The sequence below is a fragment of the Balaenoptera borealis genome (genome assembly GCF_965194805.1).
Source record: "Balaenoptera borealis genome assembly, chromosome: 11".
NCBI classification, from domain to species: domain Eukaryota; kingdom Metazoa; phylum Chordata; class Mammalia; order Artiodactyla; family Balaenopteridae; genus Balaenoptera; species Balaenoptera borealis.
In genome coordinates, this window is record NC_138868.1 from 49209702 (window position 1) to 49226473 (window position 16772).

Genomic DNA, 16772 nt, shown 5'->3' on the forward strand with positions numbered 1-16772 from the left:
GAGTGAGGGGAAGAGAAGGAGCAAGAATGGAGGTAATGAGGCCATACAGTAGACAAGACAACGAGGTGGTGTCAATGAGTTTTGATAGTAGGAGGCAGTTACCTTTTTTTTTGTTTTAATTATTTATTTGGTTGCGCTGGGTCTTAGTTGTGGCAGGCGGACTCCTTAGTTGTGGCTCATGGGCTCCTCGGCTGCAGCATGTGGGCTCCTTAGTTGTGGCATGTGAACTCTTAGTTGCGGCATGCATGTGGGATCTAGTTCCCTGACCAGGGATCGAACCCAAGCCCCCTGCACTGGGAGCACAGAGTCTCATCCACTACGCCACCAGGGAAGTCCTCAGTTTGCTTTTTTAATTGTTGGATTTATGTTTCACTTCATCAGTGTGCCCACTAGAGTAAAACTGGAAAACACAGTCACTAAAAAAAATGAGTTTAAAGATAGTATAAAAAGCCATTAGAAGATTATAAGAGACGTGGTCTAACTTTAAATTTTAACAGGGTCACTGTGAATGCTGTGTTAAGAATTAACTGAAGGTAGCGGCTACAGCCAAAGCAGAAATTCTAATTAGAAAGTATTTTAGTGATGCCTAAGAAAGATAAGGTGTTAACATAATGTTAGCAGTGGAGGCAAGAGAAATAATCAAATTTTGGATATACTTTGAGTATGATGAATATATCAGAAGGCGGTTTTAAACTTGGACTTTAGATGGAATTTCAATAGGTAAAAAGGCCAAAATAGTTTACAGACAGGAGGAATTGCTTATAAAAACGTGTAGTTGAGTACATCGTCTTTTAGGGACAGTGAAAGCAGTCTGTCCAGATTAACGACTTCATGTTGGGGTTTGAGCTACTCCTAAACGTCTAGGGTTTTTTCATCTGGATAATATAAAGCTCAAATTGTGCCATGGGGATAGTTAAGCCCAACCTTGGGGAGGAGTCAGGGGAGGCATTCCAGAGAGTGGTTTTAATCTTTGTCCCGAATAAACTGAAATAACTTGACAGGAGATGGGGCAGGGAGGTTGGTAAGTGTTTCAAGCAGAGTGAGCAAAATACGCAGTCTTAAGAATAAGAGTTTAGTGGTTAAGAACCAGGCTGCCTGAGCTCAGATCAGTTTTTATGAAAACAGGGTGTATTTCTACCTAATGTCAACGAGCTTTTATAATCAATCACTGGGTCAGGGTGAACTGGGAGTCTTGTCATCAGCAATCCTATGTAGGCCAAGTTATCAGAGTCAGGCAGATCCTGTCAGGAATGCCTACCAAATTAACTGACTAAATCCTAATATCTACTGAATACTGTATACTAGGCTATGCAGAGGCTGAAAAACTATGTGATCCAGTAAAAAAGGTAACACTATGGTATGTTTTTGTTCATCTTCTTAGGTTCTACAACTTAGAATACAGACCACCCTGAGTCATGTGTACAGGTGTCTTTCACCAAATATTAAAATTAATTGGCAAATGATTTAGAACTTTAACATTCTTTGAAAAGGTTTCCTAGTGAACAGTGAAAGGCACAGTAGCTTAAGTAACTGAAGAATTGCTGGCATTTGATCCAAGATCTACCTTTTATTGAAGATACGGAATTGGGATAATCATTTGACCCCTCTGAGCTTAAGTATGCTTAGCTGTAAATTAAAAGGGTTGATATAACAAGAGTCCTAAGGTCTCTTGTGAACTTATATCTCTAGAATGGTGCATACTACATAGTAAACTATTGATTTTCACAGGACACTGTTGCCGGGACGTCTTCTCAAAAGTTTAATGTCATTTTAATTTCACAATCACGTCAAGAAAGGTCCTACTAAGTGCACTCTATAGTCAAGAAAAATCGTGGCTTGGAAAGGCTCATGATTAGCCCGAGGAAACCAAGTGGTGAGACCCAGCTGGAAATCTCACCAAGTCTCCAGGCACCAAATGGCAAGTCTGTTTCATAGTACTGGAGACTAGAGGTCACCAGACACTTCTAATAGCAACTGAAGAGAAGCCCAAAGGACAGAACAGTTACCCAGTTTTCATGGGAAAATGTGTGGATTCCGGGGTCCGCAGAGAGTACATGAGCGACCTGGCCAGGAAAGCCCCACTGCTCTACAGCAGGAGGACTAACGCAGCAGCGGACTGTGCTGGCGCCAAACCGCTCCATCGGGGCCGCAAGGGGTGGTGCCTCCTGGCGGGATACGTCCCGAGGCTGCAGTGGCTAGACTGTTTCTTAGGCGAGGACCCAAGTATCCTTACTGCCTTGGCAAGCAGTCCGAGCCTTCAGGCCTGCGCAACTCTCAGACTGGAGGGACTCCTGAGGGCAAGCAGAGGTTTAGCTTGATTTCTTATTTTTGTTGATAGGCTGAAGCTACCAATTGCACACGCTCTTAGTGAAGATCTCTTAAGGCTCATACGGAACTCCTACTGCTCGCGCGGTAGCAGCGAGCTCAGACCACTCCGGGCTGAGCTCGGCCGACTTTATTCTGGGAGCTGGTGCGAATGGTTTGGGATCCGCCTAATTTCTGGAGGGGGTGGGGGTCCGGGCTGGTTTACAGTGCTCTATTCTAGAGAAGCTGACCTCTTCAGACTACAAAAGCGACAATCCCTACACTCCACCGGCCGTCTTCCCACCATTCTGCCCTTCCCTAGGGGAAGAGAACAGAAAAGGAGGGATGGAGCCCTTCATAGCTAGGACTCAGGTCAGTAAGCGTTTCTTCTCCATCCGGAAACGCAGTTTCAGAGTCATCTCGGAGATCTTGTCCCCACGCTGGAGGCTTAAACATTGTCAAATCTGGTCTCTGGAATCCTGTGCTTTCACATCATTTCTATAGTACCGTCTATATAGGTATTAGGAGTTCCTGGAGTGTCTCTGACTTCTAGCACAGTGTTGACACACTATAAATGTTTAAGGGATGGATACTGTTGAAGAGACAGTATCATCATAACTTCACATCTTCAAATGATTTCAAGTCCATTGAGAGAAAAAAATTTAGAATTTTGGGGCTTAGGAACAAAGAATCCATTAAAATTTTTACATGTGCCCCATACAGAAGTAGTATTCCCAGTTGCTTTTTTTTTTCTTTATTTTTTTGGCTGTGTTGGGTCTTCATTGCTGCATGTGGGCTTCTCATTGCGGTGGCTTCTCTTGCTGCAGAGCATGGGCTCTAGGAGCGTGGGCTCAGTAGTTGTGGCACATGGGCTTAGTTGCTCCACGGCACATGGGATCTTCCCAGCCCAGGGATCGAACCCGTGTCCCCTGCATTGGCAGGCGGATTCTCAACCACTGCGCCACCAGGGAAGCCTTCCAGTTGCTTTTATATGAAAACTGAGTCACAGGAAGAGAAACCTGATTGAAAAATTCCCTTCCTCTTTAAACTAGTACTCTTTTTACATTCATAATGCAATTGACAAGAAATAAAACTTTAAAACAGCATCAAGCAAGTCACTGTGCAGGTAGTCCTCATGTCAGCCTTCTCTCCCACTTCTGTGTTATCCACTAAATAGTGAACATGAAGGAATTATTTTAGGATCAAAGAGCCAAACAGATAGTAGCTGATGCAGAATACTGATTTAGACTTTTTTTTAATTCCAAAAAGTTATACATTTTCATTCAGAAATCAAAACCACTGAGATGTTACCATTTCGTACCCATGAAGACACAAAGGAAAATTCTGTTATTCCTGGAAGTTTAATCTTCTAATAGCCTCTTCCTTTTCTTCCCTCAACCCTTCCATCTCCTGTCCTTTTTAATTACTTGGTTTCCTCTATGATGTGCATACAGGCATACCTCACTTAACTGTGCTTCACAAATGATGAGGTTTTTTGTTTGCTTGTTTTTTACGAATTGAAGGTTTGTGGCAACCCTGCATTGTCAGATGATGGTTAGCATTTTTTAGCAATAAAGTATTTTTAAATTAAGGTATGTATATTGTTTTTTTAGAAATAATGCAATTGTGCACTTAATAGACTACAGTATAGTGTAAACATGACTTTCATATGCACTGAGAAACCAAAAAAAAAAAAATTCATGTGACTCGCTTTATTGCATTATTTTCTTTATTGAGGTGGTCTGGAACCGAACCCACGATATCTCCAAGTTATGCCTATATTTTAGTATTAGACTAGATATCTTTGGTTTTATCTTCCAGTGGGCAAAAGGCCCCCTTTGCTCTCCTGCTGTCTTCCACCTTGGCAGATCCCCATCAGTACCCACCTTTAGATTGTCAGGCAACTGGTGAATATGCTCCCAAGTGTTAGTTTTTGCTGGATTTTGTTGTTTTAGAAATAACTGCTTTGATCTAGTCAGTATCTGCTATCCTTGGTAAGCCTGCATTCACATGTATAAACACAGACACACACATCCAGATATTTGAGAGTACTAACACAGGCACAGGATTTTTGAATGGATTTTTCCGTAGTTTATATTTTAGCTCTGAATAGGTCTCCAAGAGTTGTTACCTTCCTTTCCTGGTTCAGTGATAGATGGGAAAAGTAAAGGCACGCCTCTCTCCTTTTGAAAGAAAATTTCCAACCATTTCATAATTGAAAATATCAATATATTAAAGTAAGTGGTGGGGTAAGGTAGGATTTATCCCTGTCTAAACGTGAACTGCTCCATCTATGATGAATTCTGGTGCTACAGGTTCTTCCACAGAAAAATAAGTTTGACTCTTAGAAAGCCTGAACACATACAGTTGAGGAATCCTTCATCCCTGGAACTAGAATTTATTGCATTTGATGTTTTGGAGGGTTGATTGTTAATTTCTGAGCCAGGCTATTGCTTCTTTGGTCAATTATTATAGTTATAATGGCTGTGACTTTTGAGCAATTACCATGAGCTAAACACTGCTAAATCACTGAGTGCTAATAATAATGAAAATTATATATTTGCATTTCATTTGCAATTCTTGTACTTCAGTAATAAGTAATATATTATTTCATTTGAGCTGTATAACAATCAAAATGTGGACCAGTTATCTCCCTTCTCAGGTGAGAAATCAGAGTCCCAAGTTAAATAACTGGTTATAGGACAAATTAGTAGCAAATCCAGGATTAAAACCTAGAAGTTTGATTTTCCATATCTCTTAAGACTATATTAGGAGATGAAATTTTTTATAAGAAGCATTTTCATTAAAAAAAGAAAATACTAATCCTACGTATTTTTATTTCTCAGAAACTGCTTTTTTAGCCACTAAACTCATTGTCACATATATTTAGTAAGTGATATCTCTTATGATTTTCCTCACTTGCTAGAGTGGTACCTAGTTAATGTCTCTGACAAACAATAGTAGATCCTTCTTTTAAGAAATAATCTATTTCAGTCATTACAACATCAAAATGAAGTAATGAGGGCAAGAGAAATCAACTTGAATACCAAGGAGTCCTTGGAGAAAATTGACAGAGCAGAACTAGTATTGGTAAATTACTAAGTTCAAAGATCACATCTATTAAGGTAATAGTGAATAGATCCCAGTCAGGGCCACTGTTCATAATCCAGTCATAATTTGGTGCAAACAATAGAAATACTTTTTTTTTATTCAAAGAAATACACAAACTTGAAAAAAGTACTGGTGTGTGTTAGTGGGATCACCAGTACAGAGCCAGTATGGACAACACCTTCAAGAAGTTTGGCTGGCCTGGAGGTGATGTATTAATTAACTAGATGGGGGGAATCCTTTCACAATGTATACATATCAAATCACCAGGATGTACACTTTAAGCAACTCACAGTTTTATGTGACTTCAGATTTAGAGATGATTTTTTAGATTTGACACCGGAAGCAAAGGCAGCAAAAGCAAAAATAAGTGAGACTACATCAAACTGAAAAGTTTCTGCCCAGCAAAAGAAACCATCAACAAAATGAAAAGGCAACCTCCCAAATGGGAGAAAATATTTGCAAACAGTATATCTGGTAAGGGGTTAATATCCAAAATATATACACACAACTCAATAGCAAAAACACACAATCTAATTAAAAAATAGGCAGAGGATTGGAATAGACGTTTTTACAAAGACAAAAGGTACATGAAAAGGAGCTTTACATCACTAATCATCAGGGAGATGCAAATCAAAACCACAGTAAGATATCACCTCACATCTATTAGAATGGCTATCAAAAAGATAAGAAATAATACATATTAGCAAGGATGTGGAGAAAAGGGAGCCCTTGTGCACTGTTGGTGGGAATGTAAATTGGTGCAGCCATTATGGAAAAGAGTATGGAGGTTCTTAAAAAAATTATAAATAGAACTACTGTATGATCCAGCAATTCCATTTCTGGGTATTTATCCTAAAAAAATGAAAACACTAAATCAGAAAGATATCTGCACTCCCATGTTCACAGCAGCATTAATTACAATAGTCAAGACATGGAAGCAACCTAAGTGTCCACTGATGCATAAATGGATAAAGAAGATGCAGTATGTATATTTATACACAATGGAATATTATTCAGCCATAAAAAAGAAGGAAATCTTGCCATCTGCAATAACACAGATGGATCTTGAGGGTATTATGCTAAGTGAAATAAGTTAGACAGAGAAAGACAAATACTGTATGATCTCACTTATATGTGGAATCTTAAACCTCCCCCCCAAAAAAGAAAACAAACTCATAGATACAGAGAACAGATTGGTGGTTGTCAAGAGTGAGGGGGGGGATGAAATGGGTGAATGTGGTTAACAGGCACAAACTTCCAGTTATAACATAAGTAAGTCTTGGGGATGCAATGTACAGTATGGAGACTATAGTTAATAATACTGTATTGTATATTTCAAAGTTGCTGAGAGTAAATTTTAAACGTTCTCATCACGAGAAAAAAAATTTGTAACGTGTGGTGATGGATGTTAACTAGATTTCTTGTGATCACAATATATACAAATATTGAATCATTATGTTGTATACCTGAAACTAATGTTATATGTCAATTGTATTTCAAAAACTAACAAACAAAAACACTTCTACTTATGCTATAGATAACCTAATTGGGTATAGAAGCTAGTCCAAGGAGAGCTGGACTCCCAAGGATGTGAATCATAGATATATTCAGGAAGACTAAGGTCCACTAAAAGTCCCTCATCAGGTCATTTTGGATCCTGTATCAGACATCTTCCATTTGTCTTTCTAAATCCACTCCTAACCTTCTCCAACATTGGGAGGCTGGCCTAAATGGACTATATCAATAGGCTCCCAAGCCCTCTGGCTTTGACTAGGTTTGGCCAATGGGAAGCCCTGACAGACTGGCGGGTTAGTTTTGACTGGCTGCTCTTCTAGACCTGAAGTCACAGCTCTTACCAAAGTGCCTTCTTTACATGACTTTCTCCTTCCAGTTTCTGGAGATGGCTCCTTCCTCTTCCTCTTGCCTCTTCTGGCCTAGGAATAAAACACCCCCTTGTTACTACCACTGGAATACTTCCCTATTTCTTGTGGTTTCCCTAAACTCTGCCCACACCTCTTTAAATAGTCCCAGATTTTTAAACTATTATCAAGTTATTTTAAAATTAGAACCTGTTTCCTGCTGGGACCCAGACTGAAATACTTATTGGGACCAAAGTGGTCCTATAAAATAGATCCTCTAAATGGGGTTCAGGATTGGGTTACTGGGAGCAGCACAGAGATAACCTCCTTGCTGGGGGAAAAAATTAATTTTAGGGTATAGAGATTTCTCAAATTATCACTAGTGGCAGAATTGAAGAAAAGTGCAGGTAGAGGGCAAGGTGTTGAGGGATCAAGTGGCTATGACATTCAGTTGCTATGATGAAAATAATGATTTAAAAAATTTGGAGCCATCTAGCTTCTCTGTCACCTTCGAGAATAAACATAGAGAACAAGAGTAACCAAGAGCTGTGAGCATAAAATTAAGAAACAGAAGAGGATCACCAAAAGGTCCCTATGGCAGTTTTGAAGTAGTTACTCATTTTCAACGGCTGGGAGACCTTCAAGATGGCGGAGGAGTAAGACATGGAGATCACCTTCCTCCCCACAACTACATCAGAAATACATCTACATGTGGAACAACTCCTAGAGAACACCTACTGAACGCTGGCAGAAGACCTCAGACTTCTCAAAAGGCAAGAAACTCCCCACGTACCTGGATAGGGCAAAAGAAAAAAGAAAAAAACAGAGACAAAAGAATAGGGACGGGACCTGCCCCTCTGGGAGGGAGCTGTGAAGGAGGAAAAGTTTCCACACACTAGGAAGCCCCATCACTGGCAGAGATGGGGGGTGGGCGGGGGAGGAAGCTTCGGAGCCACGGAGGAGAGCGCAGCAACAGGGGTGCGGAGGGCAAAGCGGAGATTCCCGCACAGGGGATCGGTGCCGACCAGCACTCACCAGCCCGAGAGGCTTGGCTGCTCACCCGCCGGGGCGGGCGGGGGCTGGGAGCTGAGGCTCCGGCTTTGGAGGTCGGATCCCAGGGAGAGGACTGGGGTTGGCTGCGTGAACACATCCTGAAGGGGGCTAGTGCGCCACAGCTAGCCGGGAGGGAGTCCGGGAAAAAGTCTGGAGCTACTGAAGAGGCAAGAGACCATTGTTTCGGGGTGCGCAAGGAGAGGGGATTCAGAGCACCGCCTAAACGAGCTCCAGAGACGGGAGCGAGCCGTGGCTATCAGCGTGGACCCCAGAGATGGGCATGAGACACTAAGGCTGCTGCTGCCACCACCAAGAAGCCTGTGTGCCAGCACAGGTCACTATCCACACCTCCCCTCCCGGGAGCCTGTGCAGCCCGCCACTGCCAGGGTCCCGTGATCCAGGGATAACTTCCCCGGGAGAACACACGGCACGCCTCAGGCTGGTGCAACGTCATGCCGGCCTCTGCCGCCGCAGGCTCGCCCCGCATCCGTACCCCTCCCTCCCCCGGCCTGAGTGAGCCAGAACCCCCGAATCAGCTGCTCCTTTAACCATGTCCTGTCTGAGCGAAGAACTGACGCCCTCAGGTGACCTACATGCAGAAGCAGGGCCAAATCCAGAGCTGAACCCCGGGAGCTGTGTGAACAAAGAAGAGAAAGGGAAATCTCTCCCAGCAGCCTCAGGAGCAGCAGATTAAATCTTCACAATCAACGTGATGTAGCCTGCATCTGTGGAATAACTGAATAGACAATGAATCATCCCAAAATTGAGGCGGTGGACTTTGGGAGCAACTGTAGACTTGGGGTTTGCTTTCTGCATCTAATTGGTTTCTGGTTTTATGTTTATCTTAGTTTAGTATTTAGAGTTTATTATCATTGGTAGATATTTATTGATTTGGTTGCTCTCTTCCTTTTTTATATATTTTTTCCTTTTTCTCTTTTTGTGAGTGTGTATGTGTATGCTTCTTTGTGTGATTCTGTCTGTATAGCTTTGCTTTTACCATTTGTCCTAGGGTTCTGTCTGTCCGTTTTTTTGTTGTCGTTTTTTTGGTTTTTTTAGTATAGTTTTTAGCACTTGTTATCAACGGCTGCAAGGCAAATATGGCTAAGGACCAAATCACACTCCGACTGAAATGGTTGCAAAATTGCAGCACTAATTAAATTCATAACCTGGTCAGAGATATGGTAAGAGAACTGATGAAGAGCAATGGATAGGCATTTGGGTAGACACCAGTGAGGCTAAGAACACGGCCACCCCATTCCTCTGAACCTCTCTTGTCAATAACAACAATATCCCTCATCTGCTTATCTGAGGGTATCAGACCTCCACTCCATTCAAGTTTACTCTTGATTACATCTGGAGCATTTGCCTCACAAACTGATACCACATCTCTTCAGTGCTCTTCCCCACCAATGTCAGTGGCTCCAGGCCCATAATGAGACTTAGATCCCAACTTAACCCTGATAGAAAAAAATGCAAGCATTCCCTGCTCCTAGAGGAGATACCTATTAGTACTGTACGAATTACAATACCTCAGTAATTACATTAGCCAGAGCCGGGAGAGAAAACGTGGGAGTCTATGATGGACCAAATGTAAGTTACATTTGGGTTGAATTCATCATCATGGGTGCAAACTTCTGGAACCTGGAGTTTAACATGTTGCTTTAAACATCTGAAAGAGCAACCTATTCTGTTAAACTGGGTAATTAAAACCTGGAATCAAACTTGACCTACTTCTAATAACATAACTTCTCGAATACCATAGAGAATAGTGTTCAGAGGTGCAGGGTGACGGAATATTGGAAAGGATTTATTATTACTCTCTTCTCCAGAGTTAAGGGATGTTTTGAAAAAGGAGCAAAGACATTCTTGAAGAGCTTTGCTGTGTCTGTTCTGTGTAGGCTAGAGATGACGGTGAAAATTGCTGCAATGGAAATGGGTTTCTTGATCTTAACGGTAATCATATAACTCAAAAGTGGCAGATGCCAGATGGTGGGCATGTGTTAGAGACAAAGGGTCATAATTACTGCAATAAGTTACAGGAGGGTAGGAATTAACAGTGTTTTGATCCAGAGGAATCTGTGCCAATAACAACTTGACCACAGCTTCCTAAATATGAAACAGACGGACAAATAATTAAGTGCTTAATGATATATTTAAGTATATGTAAGAGAGCCTGGGTGATGTGCTTGCCTTGTCCCTAGCTCATCTCTTTTTTTTAAATTTAATTTAATTTTAATTTATTTTTGGCTGCATTGGGTCTTCGTTGCATGTGGGCTTTCTCTAGCTGCGGTTAGCAGGGGCTACTCTTCGTCGCGGTGCACGGGCTTCTCATTTTGGTGGCTTCTCTTGTTGCGGAGCACGGGCTCTAGGTGCGTGGGCTTCAGTAGTTGTGGCACGTGGGCTCAGTAGATGCAGCACACGGGCTCAGTAGTGGTGACTCGCAGGCTCTAGAGTGCAGGCTCAGTAGTTGCAGCACATGGGCCCTAGAGCGCGTGGGCTTCAGTAGTTGTGGCGCATGGGCTCAGTAGTTGTGGTGCACAGGCTTAGTTGCTCCGCGGCATGTGGGATCTTCCCGGACCAGAGATTGAACCCGTGTCCCCTGTATTGGCAGGTGGATTCTTAACCACTGTGCCACCAGGGAAGCCCCACCCCTAGCTCATCTCTGACCTAGTTCCTCAGTGATTGTTGTTGCTGCTGCTGTTGCTGAGTCTGGTGGTTCTCGAGTCATACTTGTTCTTTTTTGCTATCTCAGGTTGAGCTCTGCAATTACTCCCTTGCTTTGTAGGCTGGATGCCTGGTCCTTTCTGCAACTTTCTTGCACTTTCCTATTGTAGACTGTGCATCCTGTGCTGCCCTCTGGGGAAACACATGCATTCTTGAGGTTCCTGAATCCTTAACTCCTGATCTGTTCCCTTCTGTGTACTGACTTTTTAAAGGCTCTTCATACACGTCGAATCAGCTCTCCAAAAAGGTAGTAATTATTTACACTCCTGTTAGTGGTTATGAGTTGCCATTTTGACAGTCCTGCTTTAATATTCCTTTCATATGTTATTAGCCCCAAGTGTTATGTTTTTATTATTGGTGAAGATAGTATTTTCCCCCATGTTTATTGGTTATACTTCTATCATGAATTGACAGTTAATTTTTTAGACCAGTTTCCATTGATGTTCAACTTTTAATTTTTGACTTTAATAAATATCAGCCTATATTATATATTCACCTAATTAATATACCCACATATGATATAAATGTAATATTAACTATTCTTTTTTCCATACCAATGTGAAGTGATAATTTATGACATGCTAAGTTCTTACAAATATCTAGGTCTAGTTACTATCAATTCTGTCCCAGAGATGTCAATTCCTAGGTTAGTACCGTACTATGTTACTAGTAGTAAGGCTCCTCTTATCACCCCCCCTTTAATAAAAAGGTATATAGCTATTTTAACTTGTTACTTCTACAAAATAAACTTTATAATAACTTGGTGAAATAATCTTCCTAATGAAATATTTGATTAGAATGGTTTAATGTGGGGAGATTGAACATCTCTACAATTATCTTCTCATCCAGAAACATGTTTCCATTTATTCAAGGTATTTTTTGAGGGAAGTGGGGTGTATGTAGTATATCTGAATTCACTTATTAAAGTTTTTCAATTGATTTTTTTAGGTTGTCCTAATGGTCTACCATATCATCAGCAAATGATTTTCTCCTTTCCAATTTCCATTTATTTTCCTTTTCTTATTATTCCAATTGGCACTTTCAGAGCACTGAATAACTGTGGTGACAGGAATTTTACTTTTTGCCACTACCTTTAGCATGAAGTCCAAACTTCTAAGGTGGCTTACAAGGCCTTTCACGATCTGGCCTTTGAGTTTCCCTCTAACTTCACCTCTGTGTATTCCTGCTCCACTCTTTTCCAGTGCCACATTCCAGTCAGTGAACGTGTTTCCTGATGCCATGCCCTCATCACTCTGTAGCTCTGTACTCCTTGTTTCTTTTTCATCTCTTCTAACATTCCCACACTCCACCACACACAATCTAGCTAATTTTCACTTTCTTCATGTTTCAGCTTAGATACCTGCCTTTGAATGCACATGGTGAAATTCAAATGTTTATTAAGTAAATAGGTTTATGGAAAAAGGCTGGAAGATGTTAACTGGCTGTAACTCTTCTGCAAAAATTAAATGTTAAGTGTACTCTAAAGGGGTTTTCTTCGAATCTAAGTATGTTTAGCTTAGTAAATAGTATATAGATCTTTTAATTTTTGGAAAGCGTAGAGATTTAGGAGTAAAAATAAGTATTTTACTTAGGCCCAAATAGCTAGCTGTTGAGAAAAAAGATAACAAATGAAAATAGTACTTTAATCTTTCAACCAGCCAAAAGAAAATTATAGCTTATAAAAAAGGTGAACTATTAGTTAGACTTAGAATGCCTAAAAGAAGAATGTCATAATCCATTATATTAAACATGTCACTGCTTTGATGAATGACTGAACTATATACCTCAAGAATTTCCTATGTTCAGAGTGTTCTTCTCTTAGGATTCTTCACAAGTTGCCTTATGTTGATATGAATTTCCCTATCAATTATCAATACTTGTATAGGGTTTTGTCTTAATTTAACAGCTTGTGATGTAAAGAATGAACAAATGAACACAGAATAATTTTTCACATTTATTAACTCATCATAGGGGTTCACTCCAGAATATGTTTTCTGCTTTTGGATAACGTATGAACTCTGACAAAAGTCACCATCAACATTCATTGGGAATGTCTCCAGTATGAATCTTTGGGGGCAAATTAAGATAAACATCTTGTCTCAAGAACCCTTTGGGATCCTGATGTAGCTTACAGAAAACAGAGGCAGTTCTGGTACACAGAGTATTAGGACACTCTGTTCACCATTTAATGTTTGGGATAAATGACAGCCCAAGGCTATGGATGTCTCTCAAGCCTAGATCCCAAACAGTACTTCAACAAATGCAGATATTGAGAATACATGTAGATTAACAACACATCCACCCACCACTGCAGTTGAAAACCCTCTTCCAATTCCAGTCCCCACTCCGCACCAGGACACCTAAGAATATTACTAGGTGTGAAGTAATTGGCTGTCACTGTGGTCTTCGCCATTAATTCAGAGTCAGTCCTTAGAAGTGTCCTTCTATGGATATATTCTTGTGAGTTCCTGGTTTCTTGTGACCTTCTTATAAGGACTGAAAGTTTGAGTCAAGTCCAAGGGTATTGCTTGGCACCTCCCTAATATCTACTTCATCAATAGATCAGGTGAATATAAGTATTCTATAGGTTCCATTTATGAACTAGGGAAAGATGATGGTAATGGATATCGGAATAATGACAGACAAACACTATCATGTTGATATGTTTAACTCTGAGCCCTTATGAGTTCATTTGAAGCCTGGAAAAGCTCCCTCAGATTTCTATCCAATAACAGATTTATCTCCATATTAATTCAGTCATATCAATTAAAGAATAATCTCCGACAAACATTTTCTTTCGTTTACTATATTCACAGGATTCCTTCCAGAATAAATTCATGGACTTTGAATGAGTTCTGACTGAAGATAATGCCACATTCTTCCTGTCATAGGACGTCTCTCAAGTATGAAGTTTTTGGTGTTTAATCAGGTTTGAACTCCTGTTGAAGGTTTTCTCACATTCCTTACATTTGAATGGTTTCTCTCCTGTATGAATCACTTGATGTCGAATAAGTGAGGAGCTCCGGGTGAAGGATTTTCCACAGTTAACACATTCATAGGGATTATTTGCAGAACAGAGTCTTGGATTTTTATTACTGTCTTCAGGCTGACTGAGGGGTTTTACATATTGATTGCCTTCGGAGGCCTTTGCTTCAGTGTGAATTTTTTGATGCTTAGTAAGGTTTGTACGTCGGTTGAAGAATCTTCCACATTCATTGCATTTATAGGGTTTCTCTCCTGTGTGAATGATCTGATGTCGAACAAGAGATGAACTGCGGCTGAAGGCCTTCCCACATTGATAACATTCATAGGAATTCACTGTGGCATGACTTTTTGGGTGCTGAGTATCTGTACTCAAGTTCAAGGCATTCCCATATCCATTATATTCTGAATGTTGCTTACCTACTGAGTCTAAATTAAATTCGAAGTTAGTTTTAAGCTGATCACACTTTGGGGAACCCTTTCTCATAGGAACTCCCTGTTGTGTGTCAAAAGTTGAGTTAACTGACTTAACATCAAAACTTTTCTTATTTTCACTATATTCAAAGTCTCCCTCCTCAGTGTAGATTGCATTATGAACGAAAGCTTCTTGTGGCAAATTTATGTCCCAGTGTTCCTGGTTCCTATATAACCAATCATCACTTTTCCAGGCATCTAAAGGAGGATGTCCACTTTCAGTCAGTCTTGTCATAATCACTGCATGGGATGATTCTTCTCCAGAAATTCTCTGCTTTGGAACTAAATCCTGATTTTCTGAAATTATCTCTCTGTCTAAAAGTAAATAAAAAATTCCATGAACTAGAAGAAGGGAAACTGCTTAATTAGGAAAGGGACGCTGAGCCATATACAGGTATAGGCATATTTTATGGGTCTTTAAATACAGAATGGAAATGTGAGGCAAGGTTAGAAAACAAGGATTACAGAAGAAATAAATGGGATAAAAATATTTTAAAAAGGATCAGGAGATCACAAAATATGAGAGCTATTCAAGAATACTAAGGAGAATACACAGAACTTAGGTAAAATATCAGCATATGAACTGGGATGGCATGGCATATCACAGTTCAAGCCACCACTGGTTCGTAACTAGTTTGTGAAAGTTATACCTAATCTTCCTTTCTCTAGCATCCTGTCTCTTTTACCCCAAGCTGTTCCACATAATAGCCCTTCAAAAATACCAATTTAATAATGTCTTCAGGAACATGTCTAAATTTATAGGCCCCATAGCTTAACAGCTAAAAGCAAACTTGCAATCACAGTGCCCCTATTTTCCATACAGAGCAATTATTCCCTGCATTTAACAGAGGCAGAAAGAACTGTAATATATGATAGCAGGGAAACCAGTCTTATCCTGGGCTCAAAATAATCACTCCTGATTCTAACAGTGCTCAGACACTTCTATGTGTTTCCTAGAACTCAAAACTTTACCTATTCTGATTCAGGTTGGGTTCCTCTGTTTTCACCTGCCTTCAGTTTCTCTATTTCATTTGATAAAGTTCCACTTTCCTTCTCAAATTCCTTTTTCACTTAGTTTCTATATAAATATAGCCAGTATACTGTATATTCTAGCATTTTTTAAAAAAATTAAATTTAACTGACTTCCTGCTTTCTCCTTTTCCACATAACATCAGATATATCTAACGATTTTATCTTCTATACTTTATTGGTAGCCAAGCAAGACCTTCAGCTTTCCAGTTTCACACAGTCACTAGAACACCTCTACTTGACTATCCCTACTCTCTTCCAAAACTCAACAAATGAGAGACTATCATCTTCCATGTGGAAAGAACTTCCCTCAATGTCCTCATTTTCGTTCAGTGAGTCACTGGCCTTCTAACATTTACACTAGAGTTCATGAAGAGAACTTGAATAACCATTGCTCTTTACCTCTCATATCTAATCTGTCCTTAGGTACTATTACTTTACTTTATGAAATGACTTCTACCTCAAAGCTCTCACTGATACATCCAACTCTGTCAAGTATATATCAATTCAGCCTTCTTTAGTCTAATCTCTACGAGAAATCATTATTTGTCTGTAAAATACCCACACTGGAAACTAGACAATTAAATCAGAATCTCCTAGGATGAAGCCTAGGAATATAATGGAAATATCGATTGTAGCTTTCCTGTCTCTACCTCACCAGTGTATATTGGATGTGTGGGGGCAGATAACTTGTCCATTTAACTCACAGGTTTTCAGAGAGAGAGGAACCTCTTCCAAACCTGGACTTAATTTAGAGGATGAGTTCCTGGACTTCAAGATTGATGCCATAATGAAATGACATCTTAGGAGAGAGTAAATGTAATTAACAAGGGAGAAAAATAAAGTTAATTTGTGGCCAGAGGACAGACTATAGCAGATCAGAATTATGGCACTTTCTCTGATACTCTCCTCATAGAGAAGTGGAGTCTATTTTTCTTCCCCTGGAATCTGGGCTGATACTGCAACTGCTTGGCCAACACAATGTGATAGAAGTGATACTAGGCTATTTCTGGGCCTAGCCTTTATTTTTTTAAAAAAAATTTTTTTTAATTAATTTATTTATTTTTGGCTGCGTTAGGTCTTTGTCATTGTGCTTTCTCTAGTTGCAGTGAGCGGGGGCTACTCTTCATTGTGGTGCACGGGCTTCTCGTTGCGGAGGCTTCTCTTGTTGCGGAGCATGGGCTCTAGGCACATGGGCTTCAGTAGTTGTGGCTCGCGGGCTCTAAAGTACAGGGC

The 16772-nt window shown here is 40.3% G+C and overlaps 2 protein-coding genes across 11 annotated transcripts in view; one reads left to right on the top strand and one right to left on the bottom strand.

Moving 5' to 3' along the window:
- Nucleotides 1–5928: 5928 nt before the first annotated feature.
- The window catches only part of ZNF215 (zinc finger protein 215), a 259348-nt gene continuing 248504 nt past the window's right edge, over nt 5929–16772 (bottom strand). For all 10 annotated transcript variants that reach the window (XM_082341563.1, XM_082341564.1, XM_082341559.1 and 7 more), the window contains one exon: nt 5929–14822. In XM_082341563.1, the coding sequence (XP_082197689.1) occupies nt 13951–14822 (872 nt within the window). In that variant the 3' untranslated portion in view covers nt 5929–13950. The remainder of the gene's footprint in view (nt 14823–16772) is intronic.
- OR2D2 (olfactory receptor family 2 subfamily D member 2) overlaps nt 13908–16772 on the top strand; it is a 53084-nt gene continuing 50219 nt past the window's right edge. The window contains 1 exon segment of the mRNA XM_082341644.1: nt 13908–13980. The gene's annotated coding sequence lies outside the window, so the exon portion shown is untranslated.